We start from the raw sequence: 22005 nt of genomic DNA, 5'->3' as shown, positions 1-22005 counted from the left end.
GCAGGTTGGAGGCCTTTCTCTATGCGCTCTTGGTGGGAGTGGCTGCAGCCTGGAGCAGCACAGCGTCCCTTTCTCTCATTCTTTACTTAAAGGTAACTGTGCCCTGTGATGGGCAACGTGAACCGGTTATGGGATCCGCTTGTATTACTGCAATCCCGGGTTCCAGATTGCTGCTGCGTCTTGGAACTAAGGTGGGCCAGGAATGTAGAATTTCTTTCCCTCCGGGTTTTGCTACTTGACCGTTAGTACCCAGTAACCGGTGTCCTGTCCTAACACTCGTTCCTAGAAAACTCTTACAGAATCTCTCAAACAGCGACTGCTCTTTCTCCTCGCCAACACTGTTCTGCCTCACTTCCTTCCTGTTCACTCTCACCCTTCCCCCAGGTCAGCATGTACAGAGAGACTCCCTTCAAAACAGGTTATGAGCTCCCCCTGCTGGCCTGGAGTAGGAGATGTTGCATGTGATGTTCCTGACAAGGAGAGGTCCCCACACTGCCTCCAAGCATAGCATTGATCCCGGTGAGAAGAACAATGCCACTGTGGCTCCCATGCCACAATAACACTGGAAGAAATTATATGGCAATATTTTTTACAAACGCACAGAATATACTGGCCTGCTAAAGTAACCTTAAGCCTTAAGCCATTTCCTTTTTTTGAATTACTGACCTGTGATGTGGATGTACGAGTCTTATTTCATGCAAGTGAAATTGTATTTTTCATTGCTTTTTAGGAGTCCTGTATCATGTACGATGGTCTATGGTCTTCCTTTACAATGGGCGCCAATGCAAATACTTTAAAAGGGACCCTCAGTAGCCTGAGTCTCAAATGGGTAAAAGGAACATTTTTTGTCCTTAGACTCCTGAGCACAAAAGCAACCTCTGCACTCACTATTGTTATGCCCCAATTTATATCTATACACTTTTTAGGAGACAAAAAAAAACAAAAAACAAAAAAAAAAAACAAAAACAACCTAAAATGTGCTTTTTTTTTAATTTTTTTAAACCAGTCAATTCACACCATATGTCTTTAGGTCATTAATGTTGTGTGTGGATATCCATTACATAAATTCATGGCCAAAAGTGTTGGCACCCTTGAAATTTTCTAGAAAATGAAGTTTTTCTCTTAGAAAATTATTGCAGATAAAGGTTGGTTTCCTTTGTGTGTATTTGAACAATGACAACAAAAAGGCATAATTTTACACAACTCCAAAAATGGTCCGGACAAAATTGCTGGCACCCTCAACTTATTATTTGTTTGCATACTTTGGAACAAATAACTGCAATCAATTGCTTCCTATGACCATCCACAAGCTTCTTACACCTCTCAACTGAAATTTTGGACTCTTTGTGAACTGCTCCAGGTCTCATATTTGACGGCACCTTCTCACAACAGCAATTATAAGTTCTTTCCTCATTGCTTGCACTTGAGATCTCTTCAGCGTCCCCCGCCCCCATCCATTGCTGAGGTCTTTTGGAAGAATGTTTGGGGTCATTGTCCTGCTGGAAGACCCATGGCCTAGGACACAAACTCAGCTTTCTGAGACTGGGGATTACAATGCCACCCAAAATTCTTTGGCGAGCTTCAGATTTCACGATGCTTTCACAGTGTCAAGGCAAACTATGTCAGAGGCATGAAAACTACCCCAAAACATCTCTTGAACCTCCACTATATCTAACTGTAGGTACTATGTTCTTTTTTTCTTTGTAGGCCTTATTCCATTTTTAGGTAAACAGTAGAATGATGGGCTTCGCGAAAAAGCAGTATTTTAGTCTCATCTGTCCACAAGACACTTTCAAAGAAGGAATTTAGCTTACTCGCGTACATTTTGCCAAGCTGCAGTCTAGCAGGTCATTAATAGGAACTCTGATTTGTTGCCTATAGCAACCAAGGACATTCTTAATATGACAGATTATGTGTCAGTTAGACCGGTGTCCCACTTGCAATTGTCTTGTGTGCATCTCGCTTGACTTTCGCGGTGCATCATCCGTCACGGACTCGCACGCTGCTCACATGACCAGGTCGGTTGCCTGCATCTATATGCAGCCGACTTGCTCCTGTGAGCAGAGTGTGAGATGGGTGATGCACCGCGAAACCGGCGCAAGATACATGAGACAATCGCAAGTGGAACAACGGCCTTAATATGAGTTTGGTGGAGAGACGGATAGCGAGAGACACTTAGTTACTATCCCATGCAATGCTGTGTACTGCAACTAGTAGTAAACAAAAAGATCAGACCTTGACAAGACAGGCATCCCTTAAAATGTCTGTTAACCCTTGCAGCATTCCAGCTTCAGCTTACATAGCAAAAACCTGCTGACAGATTCCCTTTAAAAGGGATTTTCCAGTTTAGGAAAACCTCTGTACCCCAACTGCAGTTTATTAAAAAAAAATAAATAATAATATTTGCATTTTACACACCATCCCTGGGTCTGGCACTGAATCTCCTAGCATCTTTTTGGTCTGCAAAGCTGACATGTTGCCAGCGTTGCAGCCAGTAACTAAGCTTAGCAGCTATTCCAGAGCAGAAGGTTTCAGCCACTAAGCTCACTGATGACAGCACTGCAGACAATAGGTGCAGAAACAAAAAAGCTCAGTGCTGGACCTGGAAAGGGTCTGTTTGTTTTTAACACCAAACTATAGCTGTGGAGCAGAAGTTTTCCAAAACTAACCTTTAAACCTCCAAATATTTCACAATGGGCTAGATACTGTAAATATGCTACTACTGTATGTGTTTTACGTATCATTAACTGTGCTTTTCATACTGTAAGGCCACTGATAGATCTCTACCTTTACCCTAAGATTTTTTAAATACACTAAAAACATGCATAAATCATCTTTTTAATTCACTTTATTAGGCTATGTGCGCACAAAAAAGTGCCCTTCTCTGAAAAAAAACTAAAACAAAAAACAAAAACAAAAACCCTCTGAAAGAATCCTGCACCCGCGGTAAAAACCAAGGTAAAACCGCTCTTGCAATTTTGCCACGGTTTTGCAGCGGATTTTCCACAAGTTGGTCCCTGCGGATTCTTACCATTATCTATGGCAAAAACTGGAGGTTTCTGCGGAAATTAAGTGACATGCTCATTAATTCCGCAGATATATATATATATATATATATATATATATACACATACATATACATATACATATAAAAAAGGCAGTGTGCGCACAGCATTTTTTAAAACCCATAGAATTTGCTGGGGAATGACTGCAGCAATGTTAGACACATTTTCTGCAGCAAATCAGCGTCAAATCCGCAGCGTGCGCACAGGGCCTAAGGCTGACAATCCACGGCACAGACCGGCCAATGTTTGTGCTGCCAGTTGCTATAGACTTGGCAGTGTCCTGCTCCTGCAATGCTACCAGCTCCAGCATTAAAGCGAGCATTATAGAATGTTACTCCTCTGCTTAAGATCTACGAGCCAGAGTGTATAGTCACTAAATGAGGACCATCCATGTATTATTCGGACTATCCATTGATTTCAAGTAGAATTGTCTAATTTCTATGGTGGAACTGAATAGTAATATGAAAGGTCCTGATACAGTTCATGCATTGATCTGTGTTTTATCCATATTCACCAAAAGATTTTTTGCATTTGACAATACCCAAATTTATCACTAAAGTGGATTAGATTAAAGGTATGGTAGACTTGGTACCATATCACATACCTGTTTTGCATTCAGATGTAATGTGTCTTGCCAAATCTTTCCATTCTCGTAGTTTTTTAGATTTAAGTATTTAGGGCAAACCATTTTTTTGCAACAATGTACATGATTTTCCGGAGCACTCTTCTGAAATGCAAACATATAGTTATCAGAAAAATGAGAGATAAAAGATGAATAGCCTTCCCTGCTGTGACACTGTCCCAATTTCCAAATCAGGGCTGGAACATGGCCCTTGAAGAGTAAAGATTAGCACCATTTGAATTTTCAGGTTGTCAAACTGATAAAGAGTGGAATGAGGGTGGATCAGGATGTGGTTTGATCCTATTGAGGGCTATGTCTCAAAATATGGGCTGGAAATATGAAGATATAAAACATATGTGCTCATTTTATGCACTTTTTTTTTTTTTTTTTAAGAGATAAAATCAGGGCTGAGTTACATTGAGAGCAAAAAAAAGTGCCAGCTCAGAGGCCCGCCATCCCCTAGGAAGCAACATCCACTTTACAGTTTCTCTTAAATAGAATTTATAAGCAGAAAATTAACTATTGTTTAAAAAGGATCTTTTACCAGTTCTAGCATTTTAAACTGGCTATATCATTGAATAGTGGCTGCAAAGCTAAATAAAATGTTGTTTGGTTGTTATTTTTTTAAATTTCTCATCTCATTGGAGGAGATATAAGCATGAAAAAAAACTATAAACCAATTTCCCATTAGAGGGTGTTAGTAGAGATTCTTCTCTGGGGGCGTGTACTTTTTCCCTTGAATGGTGTTGACCAATCGTACGTAGGAGGCATCATGCAGGGGAAAACAAAGAACTTTCCCAGTGAAATTCAGAACTGGCTTTCTCTGTGTGATTGGCTAACACATACCGTATATGACAGACACCTCTCCTTCCCAGATCACACAGATCTCAATGCTAATATCTAGTGAGGAGGAGGAGAGCAGAACTGACAGTGCTGTGAGATGAGAGCGGCCCATTATCTGTGTGCTTTTTGTGTTGGTTGTGACTTTCACAACCACACTGAGTGTACAGTAACACTTTTATTTTAATATTCTGGTAAGACTTTTGCGCTCTCTTTTCTCTTAGTTTTACAATATCTAGTGTGGGGGAGGAGAGCAGAACTGACAGTGCTGTGAGATGAGAGCTGTCAGTACATTATTTCATGATGACTGAAATAGATGAATAAAAGGTCTTTGTAATGAATTGGCAAACTCTGCTGACAATTATATAATGGAAATTACCAGATTCAGAGAGTTTAAAATATTTGATAAATTGCACAGCCTTCTCAAAAATAAAAAAATAGAAATAATGTAGACGTGTGTGTGTGTGTGTGTGTGTGTGTGTGTGTGTGTGCGCGCATTATTTTTTTAAAGCAGGTTGAATGATTTTTCATATATTACCAATCCCTTTGTGTGCTACCAGAGTTGGAACAAAGTTTATGGCAACTGAAATGAATGGAGCTCCATCGAATTATTCTACATTATTACAATCACCAGGAAAAGATGAAGTACACCCTCCTCTCCAGGCGACCATGAAGTGACCGGAGAGTTACGTACATAGCCTTACCTTTGTGTACTTTGTTGCGATTGCACCGTATATTTATAATGAACCCTGATTTAAATTATGTAATTTCTGATTTTAATATTCAGGCGGCAAACACAACTTTATTTCTTTAATATTATATACTGTTTTATGGGATACATCAGTGGCAATAGCCATAGTAATTATCCCAGACAAAACGGTCTTATCATTCAGCACTTACCTCTAATCCTGCTTTAATTTCGGCCATTTCACTTTTTGTGCCATTAGATTTAACATCCTCCTGTTTCAACGAACTAAAAAAAAATAAAAATGTCCCCGGGTGGTTAATAGCGAGCGGTAATTTCAGACACATTCATTTCTTTCTTTTATTCAAATGTTCTATTTTATCTTTTGTGACATTTACATATGATATTTGCTTCCCCTTTGTTGTTACTAAGTTACAGGTTAAACATTTTACTTCTTAATGGCATGTGACACGTAAAATAAATTGATCATATAATATACTACATATCCCCCCCCCCCCCCCAAAAAAAATTGATTTATATGGGTGACCTTGTAGGATATAGTTGCACCAGGTTCTCTGATCTCAAGATCCAATCTTTGCCTGGAATTTCTGATCCTGCCTAATAGAAGAAGGGATCCCCTTTTTAAAAATTAGAACCCCCTCCCCCCCCCAATAGGTCCTTTTAACGTCAATATTAATGCAAGAGTCATTCATCATGACATAAAAATGGCTACGGCCAGGCGAACACCGAGGCTGTACATTTAGCCTACAGCATATATAGGAAACATCTCCGACATGCACTGTAATTATGCTGTAAACCTCCATTCAGTAGACAGATGCCAGAAGTGTGGGTTTTTGTTGGCCTCTAACCGGCTGTACGCACCGGCATATTGTTTGATCTTTTGGTCGTACAGGAAATTGCAGCAGACAGTGCTTTTCTATTGAAAGGGCCAATGCCAAGAAATCTATAGCATGCAGTATACATCATAATTGGTCCCAATGATGGAGAGTTCCCTGGGCTTCCTTACTGCCTATGGTAACTGCCGGGCATTTACCTTCTGAGTGCATGCATCTGATGGCCATATTGTCCGTTAAAGTGTGATTTGACAAACCATTAGATTACATTCAGATTAATGTTATTTAATGAAGCAGTGCACATGTTCATTTTTATTCCTTTGGACAGAACGAACCAAGGAAAAAAAAAAAAAAAAAAAATCTTAGTACAAACGATTTTCCTGTGTAAATCGGATCACACTCAGCCATTCAAATCTATGGCTGTGTGTAAAAAAAAAAAACAAAAAAAAACGCATTTGGACGATGTCTGAATGGGATCCAATTTTCACGAAAAGGCAGAATGGAAAAGATGTAGATTTTTCTTTTTTTATGCTTCTCCACATCGGAGAAAAATAGACTGATTAGCATAATCAGACATTTTTTCTTGGATGGAGAAAATATGGTGACATGACCCTAGCCTAAAAACAGTGGGCAGATAAACAGTGTGTACATAGCCTTAATGGTCAGCTAGACAACTGATTCTCACACTTTCTATTCTATGGAACCCTATGGTCACCTGCTCTAATTTCTTCACCTTTCATCCCTACTATCCTCCCCCTCTGATACTTTGTATGGTAAGTTGTTTATTACTGATCTATCTTTGAGTTGCTTCACACACAGCGAGCTCACTGCCGAGATCGCTGCTGAGTCACGCTTTTGGTGACGCAGCAGTGACCTCATTAGCGATCTCGCTGTGTGTGACAATGAGCAGCGATCTGGCCCCTGCTGCGAGATCGCTGCTCGTTACACACAGGCCTGGTTCGTTTTCTTCAAAGGCGCTCTCCCGCTGTGACACACAGATCGCTGTGTGTGACAGCGAGAGAGCGACAAATGAAGCGAGCAGGGAGCAGGAGCCGGCGTCTGACAGCTGAGGTAAGCTTGTAACCAAGATAAACATCGGGTAACCAAGGTGGTTACCCGATATTTACCTTAGTTACCAGCCTCTGCAGCTCTCACGCTGCCTGTGCTGCCGGCTCCGGCTCTCTGCACATGTAGCTGCTGTACACATAGGGTTAATTAACCCGATGTGTACAGCAGCTAGGAGAGCAAGGAGCCAGCGCTAAGCAGTGTGCGCGGCTCCCTGCTCTCTGCACATGTAGCTGCATTACACATCGGGTTAATTAACCCGATGTGTACTGTAGCTAGGAGAGCAAGGAGCCAGCGCTCAGTGTGCACGGCTCCCTGCTCCCTGCCCACACAGCTAAGCGGTGTGCGCTGGTAACTAATGTAAACATCGGGTAACCATACCCGATGTTTACCTTAGTTACCAGTCTCCGCAGCTTCCAGACGGCGGCTCCATGCAAGCGCAGCGTCGCTTGCACGTCGCTGCTGGCTGGGGGCTGTTCACTGGTCGCTGGTGAGATCTGCCTGTTTGACAGCTCACCAGCGACCATGTAGCGATGCAGCAGCGATCCTGACCAGGTCAGATCGCTGGTCGGATCGCTGCTGCATCGCTAAGTGTGAAGGTACCCTTATTACTCTTTGTTATTATCAACTGATAAGGGATTCCTGTTGGAGCACTTCCATTGCTACATTCAACCAGAATAATAGCCATCAATAATGTACAGTGTTTTTAATGATGTAGGTAGAAAGGAAAAACAAAGCTCAGGATGTCAGTCGATGCTGAAGAGCCAGGAGAAGATGTTGCCAGTGGGTGTTGAGATTGACAGCTGGTGGAGCGCAGCAATGTGGCAGAAGGAACAAGGAGTTCTCAGCACATCCATCCGGTAGATAAAACAATTTTTTTTTATTAATTCTAGTCCATTAAATGAAGTAATGACAAACAGGATAAAACCCCGATGCATTTCTGGCGCTCTAGGCACCCATAACTCCTTCACGACATAACATATTTGCGTCATATGTCGGGTCTCTTGTTTAGATGGAGGATCGGACACAGAGCCCGCATTTTTCCTTACACATTGGATGATTTGATCAGCAGACGTGCCGTTAACAGCCACTGGTGGATCAGAGATCTGCCCACGGATATTAAATACCACTGCCAATCTAAGAGAATAGGATTTAACATGCAGCGGCAGGGAGCAAGTCATTCTCTGCTCCCATCAGCAACCCCGTGATGTTATCATGGGGAGCTGATGGGTTGTTATGACAGTGGGGGGGGGGGGGGGGGGTCAGCCAATGACCCTTGGGTCTTTTTACGATGATCATCCTGTGAATGCCGGCTGAGAACCTACATTCATAGGAGATTGTGATTTATGCTGTACTGAGCGGTGCTGTACAGCACACGCTATTGGATGATCACTGCTTCAAGTCCTATAGGAGAACTAATATAATAAAAAGTGAAAATAAACAAAAAAAGACACATTTGGCATCTCTGCTTTCAGAAATGTCCGATCAAAATATAAAATTAATATGATCCGTAAATGGCGTAAAGAAAAAAATCGAAACGCCAGAATTATGGTTTTTTTTGGGGCCTTCGCAACATTGCAATAAAAAGCAATCAAAACATCGTATCTACACCAAAATGATAGTAAAAACCGACAACTAAAGGCGCAAAAAATAAGCAACATAGCTCCAAATGCCCAAAAAATAGGAATGTTACAGGTCTCAAAAGGGACATTTTTTTTTAGAAATTTAAAAAAAAAAAATAATAATAATTCGCAAACAAAAAACCCCTACATGTTTGGTATCTATGCACGTATACTGCTCTGGGGGAATCATATTACTGGGTACGTTTTACCATATAGTGCATCTGGTAATGGGTGAGGAACAAAAAAACAAGAATAAAAAAAAAAAAATAAAAAAAAAACAAAAAAAAAAACAAAACACAAAAACGACAATTGTGGAATTGCACTTTTCTTGCAATTTTGCTGCACGTCTTGAGGTGACAGCTAGAGGATTGGAGAATGGTATTTCCCATACTTTATTTTTTGTATAAAAGTGGTCTACACCAGGGTATAGTAAAAATCTGATTCGGAATACTTATTTGAACATCAAGGTTTTTTTTGTTTTATTTTTTAATATATAGACAAATCCCTTACTAAAAAAAAAAAACCCCACAAATACCACAACTCACAATTTAATAAAATCAAACAAATAATACTCAAATATGATGGTGAACTAAGATTATAGTATGAGGAAGGTTGTAGATGTGTGGCTAAACGGGGCAGATCCTTGGGCAATGTCCGCTCCACTAATTATTATTATAATAATAATAATAATAAATAATATTAATATGTAATTAAAAAAAAAAAAAAAATATCAATCAGCTTCTAATCAACCTAGCTTAAGTCACAAGGTTCTGTTAGAGGTTCTGGTAATCACTAGAATATGTGCGACTTTGCAGAGAACGTGATCTCAAGCGTCATGTCACCCAATGGCAAACTCCAGAATGATTGATTTTATATACTGACACATGTGGTGTATGGACAGAGGCATATATTGAAATCGTGGGGCCCCATAGCAGGCCCCACCCCCCCAAAAAAAAAAAAAATAATTCCTCAATCACATGATATCTCACAACTTTTCAGCACAGTAATTTTCCACCTATCTCCTACTGAAGCCCCTAGATTCTCCTTTCATTGCACATATAACTTTTGATGGCAACAAAAGTGAGCCACAAACACTGATACTACCCAGTGAATTCCTCCAAACCCAAAGTGTGATGACTCTACTGTACTCCCCCCTCAAATAACACGGAAAAGTATGGTGACCCCCAACACAGTATGATCCCCAGCTGTGACCCTCACATAACCCTCCATGCAATATAATGGGCCTTCATACAGTATAATGGCCCCACACCACTTCACACTGTATAATAGCCCCCTACACAGCCCTCCATAAAGTATAAAGGTTCCCTCATAGCCCTCCAAATATCATCATCATGACCTACACATAGTATAATAGGCCCTACATTGTCCTCCATATAGTATTATGCTCCCCCCAGTCCTCCATCTAGTACAATGGGCCCCACATTGCCTTACATAATAATGCCACCCATAGTCCTCCATATATTATAATGCACTTCCCACAGTCCTCCAACTAGCATAATACACACCCCAAAACAAAAAAAACCCAAATTCCTACCTATCCTCTTTTCGCCGCTTATTTGCCGGTCTCCTTAGCTTGTGTTCTGCAGCTTTGCACATCTCGGCACATTTGGCAAGCAGTAATAATGTCATAATGCCTGCTGCACTGAAACACCAGAGCTCAGACAGAGAGGGAGAATGATGAAGGAGGGAGTGGACAGCAGAGCTATCCCTCTTTCATCATTACTTTCACCTGTATCGGCATTGTTGATGCCAATACAGTTCAAGGTGTGGTGCCTGGTGGGGGGCGGTACCAGTTCTGCCACCAGGCCCTCGACTCAAGGGCTCCGTAGCAGCCACGTGGTCATTGGCTGTATGATAGTGCGTATTGAAAGGAATACAAAATATGCAGTCTATCCTAAACAGGGTGTACTACTAGAAAGTAAAAAAAAAAAGAATGCTGAACATATTTCAAACATTCAAATCAATAGGAGGCGAATGTGCAGTACCTGGCTCCTGCTGCCGGCAGCGGACCTGAGAACAGCTGAATGGTGGGGATACGGGGTGTCGGACCCCGGCTGATCAGACGTGAATGACCTATCTAAGGGTATGTGCGCACGTTGCTTTTTACCTGCTTTTTACCTGCTTTTTTGCTGCTTTTTCTTCTGCGCTGTTTAATGCCAAAATGGATGTGTTCTTCTATTCAAGCAAAGTCTATGGGAATTTGGGTTTCTTGTTCACACTATGTTGTTCAAAATGCTGCCTTTTTGTGGCAGAACTTTGGTCAAAAACTCAGCTTTTCAAAGAAGCAACATGTCAATTGTTTTTGCCATTTGGGTTTTGCACTGCAAAGCTGAGTTTTTGACCAAAGTTCTGCCACAAAAAGGCAGCATTTTGAACAACATAGTGTGAACAAGAAACCCAAATTCCCATAGACTTTGCTTGAATAGAAGAACACATCCATTTTGGCATTAAAAAGCAGCAAAAAAGCAGGTAAAAAGCAGGTAAAAAGCAATGTGCGCACATACCCTTAGGCCTATTTCACACGTCCGTGAAAAACCACGCACGTTTTTAACGGACGTGTCAAAGGTGCGTTTTGCCCTCCGTGAGCCGTGTTTATGGCACACGTGTGTTCTCCGTGTGTTATCCGTGATAACAAGGTCTATATGTGTACGTGTCTCCGGTACGTGAGGAAACTGACCAAACACGTACCGGAGGCACGGACGTGTGAAAGAGGCCTTAAGGATAGTCTATCAATGTAAAAGTATTGGACAACCCCCCTTGGCGCATGGTTTCAGTGGCAAGCGCCATACCAGAAATGTTACTCTGGTCAGTGACTGTACTAACATTTCTGTCATACGGAATGCCAGCATGATGTGTAGGTGTATCCATGCCCTGTCCTGTCCTGGATCCTCCCCCGCTCTGCCCATGTTGGTGGAGCTGCCTGAGGCCTGCGCCACACATCCGTGCCTCTGGCACGTGTTTGTCATTTTTTACACGTACCGGCGGCACGGAGACACTTTAACCAATGCTACCCTATTGTAGCAGGCACACACACGTAAAACCACACGGAACGTGTGTCCGTGTGCGTTTGTACGTGTGTGCGATTTTCAAAGCGCTGACATGTCCGTTTTTTCACCGGCAGCACGGGTGTCACACGGCCCGCACCCGTACCACACGGGTGTAGTGTGGATGCGGTCCCGTGTGACACGCGCCGGAGAAAACACACATGTCAGTGAAAAAAAACCAAAACATTTACTCACCTTCTCCAGCCCTCCTGTCTCTGCCGCTGCTGCCTCTTGCTGCCGACCGCCGCTCATTATTCTCATTGAATATTCACTTCACTGCCTGGCAGCAGCAGCAGCGGGGAGACGGGAGGGCTGGAGACCGAGGATCAGCACCACGGACAGCAGCGCGGACAGCAGGAAGGACCAGGTGAGTATAATAATTACTGATTCTACGTGTGCTATCGCGGATAGCACACGTAGAACACACGTGTCACGCACGTACCAGAGACACGCACTTACCTGCACGCAACACGCAGGGAAAATACGTGTCTCTCGGCACGTGCGTGAATTTCACGTGAGTGTGGCAGAGGCCTGAAACTGAGCTAAAAAGACCCAATGTCTCAAAAAAATGGAGAAACTCAGCATTATGCTAAATATTTGCCACTTTTCAGAATTCTGGTGTAAATCCTTTGATTAATAGAACCCTAAATGTTATGTATAAAAATAGAATGTGTTGTCTTTTTTTCATATAAGCCTAAAAATTCTGAAAATAAAGAAAAAATCCCTGTATAAAAATAATAAAAAGGGTCCTGAAAGAAATGTTATAATAATCCAATAGATCAATACATAAAAAAGTTCCAGTTAAGTTCACATATTAAGTTTGTTACATTGCCCTAGTTCCAATAATACTACTAATAATACAACTCTGGATTGGAAAAAAAATTAGAAACTGGGAACATTTCTTGCAAATTTGAAATGAAGCAGCTGCAAAATCTGAAGTTGGTTTCTATCATAAAATGACTGGTATAACCATCACCATAAGGTGATAACGTGTGACTTGCACGATTATCGGATCCCATCACCCGGCGCGGCTGGCTTCTCTACTGATAGGAGCGGGTCGGCTGCATGTATTTCTATGCAGCTGAAACGCTCCTGTCCAGAGAGAGTACGGCCATGCCGGGTGATGCCGATGCAAGACTTGTGCGAGTCACTCGCAAGTGTGACTCTGGCCTAATACTGTGTCACATACAGAATAATAGCATATTGATACACTGCTGGTTACAAAGTAAAATTTTCAGTGTTAGGCTATGTGCACACGTTGCGTAATTACATGCAGTTATGCTGTGCTTTGTAGCGCAGCGTAACTGCATGCGTCCTGCGTCCCCTGCATAATGTATGAAGATTATGCAGGAGCCGTGCGCACGTGGCGTCTTAGGCTATGTGTCCACGGTAGAATGTACCTGCGGATTTTTCTGCATGAAAATCCGCGACTTTCGCGGCAAATCCGCACCTTATTTTTGCCGCGGATTTATCGCGGATTTACCGCGGATTACCGCTGTTTTGCCGCGGATTTTGATGCGGATTTTTTTTTTCCCCATTCTATACCCAAAATCCGCACCAAAATCCGCAAGAATAATTGACATGCTGCAGATTTTTCTGGATCAAAATCCGCGGCAAATCCGCCGCGTAAAAATCCGCAGCATGGACACAGCATTTCCAAAATGCCATTGAAATGGCTTGGAAGTGCCGCTGCTGCAGATTTTCGGAAAATCCGCAGTAAATCCGCGGCAAATCCGCGGCAAAATCCGCGCAAAATCCGCAGCGTGGGCACATAGCCTTAGAGCGCAGCGCTTCGGCGGCTGGCCGAAGCGCGCGTTCTAAGTAGTGACATGTCACTTCTTCCGTGCGCTTTGCCTGCAGCCCCTGCTCTGTCTATGGGAGGAGCTGCAGGCAGAGCGCATGGAATCGGCTTTTTTTTTTTTTTCACTACGGACATTTTCTGTGCACACAGTGTGTTTCTTATCGCTTTTTTTATGCATTTTTGAGTGGTTTTGTTTCCAAACTGCAAGCAAATCCTGATGCCAGCAAAGTCTATGAGAATCCTAAAGTTTTGTGCACGTTGAATATTTTCCCCTTGCAGATTTGATGCAGAAAATAAACTGCAGCATGGCAATTCCTTCAGTGTTTTTGTCTGCGTTTTTCCCACATTGAATTTAATTGAAAAAAAGCATGAAAAATGCATCAAAAATGTGGCAAAATTGTGTATTTTTGCCTCTGCGTTTTTCCAGCCAAGAAGTGCAGAAATTTCTGCAACCAAATATTCAATGTGTGCACATTCCCGAATGTATAAGTCTTTTCTGTAAATAACTGGAGAATAAAGATTTCAATAATTCTAAGATATTCATCTATAAACATTACTTCATCTTACATATCAGTTTCTATTTGAGAAACTTTCTAAGGAGCGTCCCCCGAGATTTCCTGCACCTCCCTTTAGTGCAGTTTCACAAGTTGTCACCTGTTTTTCAATCATGAATTTTAGATTCTAATCAATGTAATTTAAAAACGATCGTTATTGACACAATAGAATATATTATAACTGGGGGCACGTGAGCCGAGCGAGGTTTCTGTCATAAGGCTGGAGCTCCGCAATAACATTTAGTCACCTATGAGCTGCAGTAACATTGCACCAATAGTAGTGATGAGCGAATACTAAATATTCGTGTTAGGATTATTCATACCAAATGCCTAGTACTATTCCAGTATTCTTCACGAATAATGAACCTAATGCAAGTCAGTGGGGAACTCAAGCTTATTTATGGGAAATCTTCAAGAAAATTGGGATAATCCGAACCCGAAAAGTTAGTGCTCACTCATCACTACTTACTGTGACTCCTACCTGTTTGGAAAAACAAATTCAACTATGTTAGATATCTTGTACTGGTTGCACAAAACTTTATTGCCCATAGGGACATTGAGCTTCCCCACTGGGAGATTGATGTTATGGCATAAGTCACACTAATATACAGTATCTACAGACATGAAGACTAGGACACATATCCGTTAATAATCAAACATTGGGCCATATGTGATTTCTCCTATAAATGCCATTACAACCTGCATAAATGTGGGTTATTCTTTAATATCTATTACACTGCATACTGTATATATCACAGGTCACAGCAGCTGATACAGAGTATGTGACAGTAGCAGCTGACAGAGTATGCAACAGTAGCAGATGATATAGAGTATGTAACAGTAGCAGCTGATATATAGTATGTGACAGTAGCAGCTGATATCAGTATGTGACAGTAGCAGGTGATATAGAGTATGTAACAGTAGCAGCTGATATATAGTATGTGACAGTAGCAGCTGATATCAGTATGTGACAGTAGCAGATGATATAGAGTATGTGATTGTAGCAGCTGATACAGAGTATGTGATTGTAGCAGCTGATATAGAGTATGTAACAGTAGCAGCTGATATCAGTATGTGACAGTAGCAGGTGATATAGAGTATGTGACAGTAGTAGCTCATATAGAGTATGTGATAGTAGCAGGTGATATAGAGTATGTGACAGTAGCAGGTGATATAGAGTATGTGACAGTAGCAGGTGATATAGAGTATGTGACAGTAGTAGCTGATATAGAGTATGTGACAGTAGCAGCTGATATAGAGTATGTGACAGTAGCAGCTGATATAGAGTATGTGACAGTAGCAGGTGATATAGAGTATGTGACAGTAGCAGGTGATATAGAGTATGTGACAGTAGCAGCTGATATAGAGTATGTGATATAGAGTATGTGACAGTAGCAGGTGATATAGAGTATATGACAGTAGCAGGTGATATAGAGTATGTGACAGTAGTAGCTGATATAGAGTATGTGACAGTAGCAGCTGATATAGAGTATGTGACAGTAGCAGGTGATATAGAGTATGTGACAGTAGCAGGTGATATAGAGTATGTGACAGTAGCAGCTGATATAGAGTATGTGACAGTAGTAGGTGATATAGAGTATGTCACAGTAGCAGGTGATATAGAGTATGTGACAGTAGTAGCTGATATAGAGTATGTGACAGTAGCAGCTGATATAGAGTATGTGACAGTAGCAGCTGATATAGAGTATGTGACAGTAGTAGGTGATATAGAGTATGTGACAGTAGCAGGTGATATAGAGTATGTGACAGTAGCAGCTGATATAGAGTATGTGACAGTAGCAGGTGATATAGAGTATGTGACAGTAGTAGGTGATATAGAGTATGTGACAGTAGTAGGTGATATAGAGTATGTGACAGTAGCAGGTGATATAGAGTATGTGACAGTAGTAGCTGATATAGAGTATGTGACAGTAGCAGCTGATATAGAGTATGTGACAGTAGCAGGTGATATAGAGTATGTGACAGTAGCAGGTGATATAGAGTATGTGACAGTAGCAGCTGATATAGAGTATGTGACAGTAGCAGGTGATATAGAGTATGTGACAGTAGCAGGTGATATAGAGTATGTGACAGTAGCAGGTGATATAGAGTATGTGACAGTAGCAGCTGATATAGAGTATGTGACAGTAGTAGGTGATATAGAGTATGTGACAGTAGCAGGTGATATAGAGTATGTGACAGTAGTAGGTGATATAGAATATGTGACAGTAGCAGGTGATATAGAGTATGTGACAGTAGTAGGTGATATAGAGTATGTGACAGTAGCAGGTGATATAGAGTATGTGACAGTAGTAGGTGATATAGAGTATGTGACAGTAGCAGGTGATATAGAGTATGTGACAGTAGTAGGTGATATAGAGTATGTGACAGTAGCAGGTGATATAGAGTATGTGACAGTAGCAGGTGATATAGAGTATGTGACAGTAGCAGGTGATATAGAGTATGTGACAGTAGTAGGTGATATAGAGTATGTGACAGTAGCAGGTGATATAGAGTATGTGACAGTAGTAGGTGATATAGAGTATGTGACAGTAGCAGGTGATATAGAGTATGTGACATTAACAGGTGATATAGAATATGTGACAGTAGCAGGTGATATAGAGTATGTGACAGTAGTAGGTGATATAGAGTATGTGACAGTAGCAGGTGATATAGAGTATGTGACAGTAGTAGGTGATATAGAGTATGTGACAGTAGCAGGTGATATAGAGTATGTGACAGTAGCAGGTGATATAGAGTATGTGACAGTAGCAGGTGATATAGAGTATGTGACAGTAGCAGGTGATATAGAGTATGTGACAGTAGCAGGTGATATAGAGTATGTGACAGTAGTAGGTGATATAGAGTATGTGACAGTAGCAGGTGATATAGAGTATGTGACAGTAGTAGGTGATATAGAGTATGTGACAGTAGCAGCTGATATAGAGTATGTGACAGTAGTAGGTGATATAGAGTATGTGACAGTAGCAGGTGATATAGAGTATGTGACAGTAGCAGGTGATATAGAGTATGTGACAGTAGCAGGTGATATAGAGTATGTGACAGTAGCAGGTGATATAGAGTATGTGACAGTAGCAGCTGATATAGAGTATGTGACAGTAGCAGGTGATATAGAGTATGTGACAGTAGCAGCTGATATAGAGTATGTGACAGTAGTAGGTGATATAGAGTATGTGACAGTAGCAGGTGATATAGAGTATGTGACAGTGAAAGATCCAACCATCTAGAACATATCATTACAAACAATGTAACTGTTAATATAAATAAACAAACACAAAAGTAACAAAAAATATTCTACAGGTATAACAATAATTGTACCAAACCCGGCTCTGCTGCGTGTGGTCACACATCTACAAGTTTGTCTTCTTGTCTTTTATATGCTTAGTTAACATTATAGCAGCTTGTAAAAGTCAATGATGATGAAAATAATATAAAATAATGAAGATTTTACTGTATAAAGAAGAAATGGAAATAATTGAACTATTAACCTCAATAACATCCTTAGTGCTGGATAGAATGTATACAGTCCTATGTCGGGGACGATCTTCTTACCTGGGATGTGTCTCATTCCTGGGCAGGTTGTTGTTCAGATCTATTACATCATGTGGCTTTTTTTTCTTGATGTTTCCAGATCTCAGATTCAGCTTCCATGGGCACATCATTGTTCAAGTGTCAGCGATAAGGCAAATCTTACCACAAGGTGCAAAAAAAAATAATCTCCCCAGAGGGCCGGTCTTCTGCATAAACAAATAGGACCAAGCTTCAGAAAAAAAAAAAAAGTTGCAGCTATTAGTTCAGGAAACTTTTTTTTTCTCACAGTAATACAGGGTGACATCCTCTCTGCACTCTAAAATACATGACCTTCAAGGCTAATTAGCTGCTGTAAAAAGCATATTATACTGAAAAGATCACTATCAGCTGCAGGGTTTTCTAGGTGGAACTATTTTTTTTTACTGTTAGCTATGGAGACAGGTTATTGAAGGGGTTAATTTTGAAAAACAAAAAACTCATAATGGTAATACTGGTTATGTGACACACAATTGGATTGGGAGAAATATGGCAGAAGAGCAGGTTCCCAGGTAGTTAGTATAAATTAGCTCACTGGGACTTGTAGTCCTTTTAAAAAGTAACATCATTCCTGACATTAAGCCTTGTGCGCACGGTGCTTTTTTTTCTTTTTTTTAATGCGTTTTTGCTGCTTTTTTTATGCAGTTTGTTGCCCAAATCTGCATGTCTTTAGGCTATGTGCTCACTTTGCGTTGAGTTTGGCTATGTGCGCACTTTGCATCGTCGTATTTGCAGTTCTAAACGCATCCTCTGGCAGAAATTGTCTTTGTCAAATTTGGTTTTGACCACAAAAAACGCTAAAAATATGCTTGCGTTTTGCCGTGTTTTTACCGCGATTTACAGGCTTTGTCATTGCTTAAGGTCAGATGCGTTTTGAATACAAATACACAACTAAATAAAGTTTAAACATTCAAACACTGAAAAAAAATGATTACAAATATCATGATTAAAATCATATAAAAAAATAGCTTACTTTATTAAAATGATAACTGTTTTCTAATATTTATGTATACAATAACGTTAATTTATTGAATATCATTAATTTAATTGTCGGACTATTTGTGCGTGTAAAGGGACATATCATGCCCTTAATATAATGTCAAAAACGCATGCTTTTATTTTGTCAAAAACGCATGCTTTCTGCATCAAAAAAGCATGTAAAATGCTAGGATTTTGAATTAGATTGCGTTTCGAAACTTCTCATTGACTCTAATGTTAGCAAAACGCTGCCAAAATGGCAAAAACAATTGACATGCTGTTTCTTTAAACGCAGAGATTTTGACAAATATTTTCTGCATCTAAACATTTTCTGCTGTTTTTAACAGCATTGTGCACACAAAGCCCAATTTCCCATAGACTTTGCTTGAAAATCAAAACGCATGCATTTTGGCATTAAAACGCTGCAGTTGAAAACGCTGCGGAAAACGCATGAAAAAAGCAAAGTGCGCACATAGCCTTATGCCAGGAAAGTCAATGAGAATTCTAAAATGCTGTGCACACGCTGCTTCTTTTTTCCTTGCAGTTTTGGGTGCAGAAACAACAATCAGCATGTCAATTGTTTGGGCATTTTTTTCCTGCATTTTGTATCCATTCCAGCCATTGATCTCATTAAAAAAAACACATGGCACAAAAACACTAAAAACACACCTAAAAACATGTGTTTTTCTGCCCCAAAGTGCAAATTTTGTTGTAGAAAATTTATGGGACCAAAAACTCAGCCTGACCACATACTCTTACTTAGACCTGTTTCACACGTCAGTGATTCTGGTACGTTTGTGCTTTTTTTTTTCTATGTACCAGAATCACTGACATACGCAGACCCATTATAATGAATGGGTCTGCTCACACGTCAGTGATTTTTCACTGCACGTGTCTCCGTGCGGCGTACCCGTGTGTCCGTGATTGCCGCACAGAGGCATGTCCATTTTTTTCTGGCATCACTGATGTTCCACGGACCACGCAGTGGTGTGACCTGTGAAACACGTGCTAGAAAAAAACGTGCATAGAAAATAAAAATCATTTTTACTCACCCGGCTTCAGCGGCGCTCTCTGCAGCTTGTTCTGCTTGCTGCTTCTGAGCCGGCTCATTACTGTCGTGCATATTCATGATGCACTACACAGCCGACCCGGAAGCAGCTGCTGCGGGGGTCAGCGCCGGCCGGATGCTGCACCGCGGGAGCATTCAGCACCACGGAGAGCGGGAGCGGGCACAGGTGAGTTAATCTCTAAGTGCAATCACGGACCACGGGAGAACGGAGCCCGGATTGCACTTAGACAACCCACGTGTGCCGTGATTCACGGAGGGACATGTGCGTGTTTTACACGTCAGTGAAGAACGTCAGTGTTTTTCACTGATGTGTGAAACGGGCCTGCGTTTAGAACTGCAACTAGGACGACGCAAAGTGTGGACATAGCCTTAGATTTTTCCAATAGCCAATCATTTATTTGATCTTTTACAAGTAAACTGAATTCCCAAATATGGCACATACAATTTTTTTTTTTTTTTTTTACAAACCGCAGATAAAACATTCTGCTATCAAAGTAAATCATACAAAATATCAAACTCTAGATGCCATCATAAAATCATAAGACTACAGGTATTTGTAAGGCTGTGTTCACACGTGGTTTTTTTGCTGCTTTTTTTTACTGAATTAAACTAATTTTACATAAACATGTACTGTAGACCAATAACAAACCAAAAAAGCAGCAAAGAACGCAGCTTTTTTTTTTTTTACTGCTGAGAGATCAGGTTTTGCTGCAGAAAAAAAGGCAACAAAAACACACTGTGTGAACATAGCCTTATTCTAAGGCAGGATTCTCACAATCATATGGCATCCGATGCCAGTGCATCAGATGTCATAAGTTAATGACCCTCAGCACCCTCTGTGCTGCCAGCGTGAACCGAGTGTCATTATACTGTGATCCATTCTTGTGATCAGATCACAGCTGCTGAGGAGAAGGAGGTATTAATCTCCCCATTTCCTCCATTGTCAGCTGATGTGATTATCGCACTGCAGTCTCATGTCATCCATGTGCAGTTCAATGTCTAACTTGCACCCATAGACTTGTATGGTTGCGAGTGACATGGCTCTTGCTGACAATCGCAGCATGCTGTGTCTTTTCTCTCATCCAGAATCTGGATGAGAAAAAAGCTGACCAACTGTTCTCCCTCATTGAATAACATTGATCCGAGTGCAATCCGAGATTTTCTCGCATTGTACTCATCCGAGTCACGCTCCTGTGAGCGTACCCTAAGGACAAATATCTGATATTTATAATTCTGACAAATATTTTTATCTGTGATACAAGTATATGAATTCACAAAATATTTGCATAACAAAGTTCTCACGTCCAGGCTATACCCAGAAGACATATTGGTGACTATTCTTGCAATATTGAAACTTCATATCACACGACTATTGCAATTTAGTCAGATGTCACTGGCGTCAGAGGGATCTGTTCTCCTTTCAATATTTCTTTAATTTTTTTTAACTGGAAACAGATTACAAAATAAATATTTCAAAATCAGATTGTTGGAGAATTGGTTATTTTCTTTCCTTTTTCTGCATTAAAAGTGATGATCCGATCAGACAGATTAGTGACAAGTAATGGGTGTAAGGCTATGTGCCCACGTTGTGTCGAGGTAGTTGCAGTTCTAAACGCATTCTCTGGCAGAAATCGTTTTTGCCCAAGTTGGTTTTGATCATAAAAACGCGATAAATACGCGTGCGCATTTACCACGTTTTAGCCGCGTTTTTAGCGCGATTTACATGCTTTTTCATTGCTTAAACTCAGGTGCGTTTTGAACATAAAGACACTGCTAAATAAAGTTTATACATACAAACACTTTGAAAAAAGGAAAAAAAAAAAGAAAACAAATATAATTATTTATATCAAAACGAAAATAGTTATATTTAATATAGTTATAGCGGTTTTATACTATTTATGGCTAAAATAACATTAAAATAATAATTTTAATTATTTTAATTGTCGGACTATGTGTGTGTGTGTAAAGGGACGTATAATTCCATTATTCTGATGTCATAAACGCATGCGTTTATGTAGTCCAAAACGCATGTAAAACGCTGAAATTTGGATGTTGCTTGCTTTTTGCAACTTCTCATTGACTTCAATGTTAGCAAAACGCAGCCCAAATGGCAAAAACAATTGACATGCTGCTTCTTTGAACGCTGAGTTTTTGCCCAAAAATATGCAAATTAAACGCAATGTTTTGAACAGCAAAG

At 40.7% G+C, this 22005-nt stretch overlaps 1 protein-coding gene across 1 annotated transcript in view; it reads right to left on the bottom strand.

Moving 5' to 3' along the window:
• NOS2 (nitric oxide synthase 2) overlaps positions 1–17856 on the bottom strand; it is a 75322-nt gene extending 57466 nt beyond the window's left edge. The window contains exons 1-3 of the mRNA XM_075333237.1: positions 17747–17856; positions 5428–5500; positions 3670–3792 (exon numbers count right to left, since the gene is read on the bottom strand). Of these exons, the coding sequence (XP_075189352.1) occupies positions 3670–3792; positions 5428–5500; positions 17747–17856 (306 nt within the window). The remainder of the gene's footprint in view (positions 1–3669; positions 3793–5427; positions 5501–17746) is intronic.
• Positions 17857–22005: the final 4149 nt, after the last annotated feature.

The sequence above is a fragment of the Anomaloglossus baeobatrachus genome, chromosome 2 (assembly GCF_048569485.1).
Source record: "Anomaloglossus baeobatrachus isolate aAnoBae1 chromosome 2, aAnoBae1.hap1, whole genome shotgun sequence".
Classification (NCBI taxonomy): Eukaryota; Metazoa; Chordata; class Amphibia; order Anura; family Aromobatidae; genus Anomaloglossus; species Anomaloglossus baeobatrachus.
Note: the sequence above shows the minus strand (reverse complement) of the source record. Positions and strands in the feature narration are given on the sequence as shown.